The 2,355-nt window shown below is 16.3% G+C and overlaps 2 protein-coding genes across 2 annotated transcripts in view; both read left to right on the top strand.

Annotated features, from left to right (window-relative positions):
- The window catches only part of PGSY75_1324600 (hypothetical protein), a gene marked incomplete at both ends in the record, with an annotated part of 4,849 nt that extends 4,540 nt beyond the window's left edge, over positions 1-309 (top strand). The window contains one exon of the mRNA XM_018787307.1: positions 1-309. This exon is cut by the window's left edge and continues 4,288 nt beyond it. Within this exon, the coding sequence (XP_018640049.1) occupies positions 1-309 (309 nt within the window).
- Positions 310-1,525: 1,216 nt separating this feature from the next.
- On the top strand, positions 1,526-2,277 carry PGSY75_1324700 (putative SNARE protein; the record flags this gene model as incomplete). The annotated part of the gene is made up of 2 exons (XM_018787308.1): positions 1,526-2,151; positions 2,238-2,277. 2 exons carry the CDS (start codon positions 1,526-1,528, stop codon positions 2,275-2,277), a joined length of 666 nt encoding a protein of 221 aa, XP_018640050.1.
- Positions 2,278-2,355: the final 78 nt, after the last annotated feature.

Raw genomic sequence — 2,355 nt, forward strand, 5'->3', positions numbered from 1 at the left:
AAAAATAAAAATATGAAAAACATAAATAAGACAAAGGAAACAAATAAATATAATCATAATGTAAATAATGATAACAAAGCAGTTGATAATAATAAAAACGATGATAATATATATATCAACACATTTAAGGAGCACAATTATCAACAACATACAAAAAATAACAAATTAAAATATTATTTCGATTTATTTCTTAATTCTTTTAATTTTTTTCATAATGCTTTTATAATTTATATTTCGTCATTCATATTTAGTTTTCTTGATATACAAATAGCGATTGATTTAACTCATTACATTCTTTTCTATTTATAAAAAAAAAAAAAAAAAAAAAAAAAAAAACATACATATGTATTATATATATATATAATATATGTATGTTTTTTTTTTAATTATTTTTTTCATTTCTCCTTTAATTTTTTTTGGTATTCATTATATAAATATGATTTTCTTTTTCTTTTCTTTTCTTTTTTTTCTTTTTTTTTTCTTTTTTTTTATTTCCTGTTTAATTAACTTATAATGTTTTAAAATAATTTATATCATAATATATATATAAAAAATATTATATGTGAAGGATAGTTCTATTTTTGTTTGTCGTTGTGTGCAACATTATTTTTTTTTATAACATGAATATATTGAAATGATGAAATATATCACATATATATATCTCTGAAATAATTCAAAATGATTAGGACAAATATATATATATATATATATATATATATATTATATAATTGTTTATATTTTTTATTTTAAAAATATAATTTTTTAAAACATATTTTATTTTATATATATATAATGATATATTACAATTTTTATGAGTATATCTTTTAAAAAGAATATCTATTAATGTATTTATAAAGGTAAAAAAAAAATGTAATAAAAATGAAGAAAAAATAAAATATATATAAAATATATAAAAAATATATAATATATTTATGCGTATATAAAAAATATATATATATAATATATTTATGTATATTTTTTTATTTTATTTTTTATGTATTATTTATTGTTTTTCATTGCATATATAAATATAAAACTAAAAATCATATTATTTTTTTTTAATTATTATTTAAATATATTATATTATATATTATTTTATATTTTAGATTGAATATTTTCATCCTTTTATAAATTTTATATTGTATTTTCATATATATGATGAATGTTAAAAAAAAAAAAAAATTAGTATAATAAAAAATATAATATATTTATAAAAACATATTATTGTTATATGTATAAATAAATTAGTAGACTTTAATTTTTTTTTTATTTTTTAATTAAACACTATATAAAAAAAAAAATATATATATATATATATATATATATATATATATATATATATATGTATAACCACATGTCATTAGAAAAAAAAAAATTATTAAATTAATAAATATATATATAATATATATATATTTATTTATTTATAACAATATTGTTATACAACATAATATTATAAATATAACATTTTGAATATTTCTTTTTCTTTCTTTTTTTTTTTTTTTTTTTTTTTTTTTTTTTTTTTAAAATGAGTGATTTTTCAAGGGATATGTCAAATAATGAAAATTCAAAAAAGATCGCATTGTATTCTATATTAATATACAAATATGATTCATGTAATCAACCGATTTTTTTAACATCGGCACTAGATTTATCTTCATTTCCTTTTTTTCATAGATCATCATTAAAAGAACATATATATTTTCATTCACGTCTTGTATGTGGAAGAACACAAAAAGGTACACGTGAAGTTATAGAACTCGAATCTGGCATAGGTCATTTACATATTTATACAAATAAAGAAAATAATATTAGTGTCTTAGTACTTTCAACTTCTTCATATCCTTTAAGAATTGCATTTTCTCTAATCGATCTAACACATAAATTATTTGCTCAAAAATGTAGAGGTATGTATGAACATGTTCGTCAAGATTTAAAAGAAGGTATGCTAATTCAAAATGAACTTAACGATTTATTAAAAAAATATCAAAATCCTTCAGAGGCTGATAAATTGTCAAGAGTACAAAAAGATCTAGACGAAGTAAAGGATGTTATGTTAAAAAATATTGAGGACCTTTTACAAAGAGGAGAAAAGTTAGATGACCTCATGAAGAAAAGTCAGGACCTTTCTAATTCCTCCTACCAATTTTATAGGTAAAAATAAACAAATAAATAAATAAATAAATATATATATATATATATATATATATATATGTATGCGTTTATATTTTTCTTTTTAGACAAGCCAAAAAAAATAACCAGTGTTGTAGCCTATACTGAAATTATCCACCTTATTAATCACACAAAGGCAAACAAAAAAAAATAATTAACATATATATCAAAAATATTTACATAAAA

The sequence above is a fragment of the Plasmodium gaboni genome, chromosome 13 (genome assembly GCF_001602025.1).
Source record: "Plasmodium gaboni strain SY75 chromosome 13, whole genome shotgun sequence".
Classification (NCBI taxonomy): Eukaryota; Apicomplexa; class Aconoidasida; order Haemosporida; family Plasmodiidae; genus Plasmodium; species Plasmodium gaboni.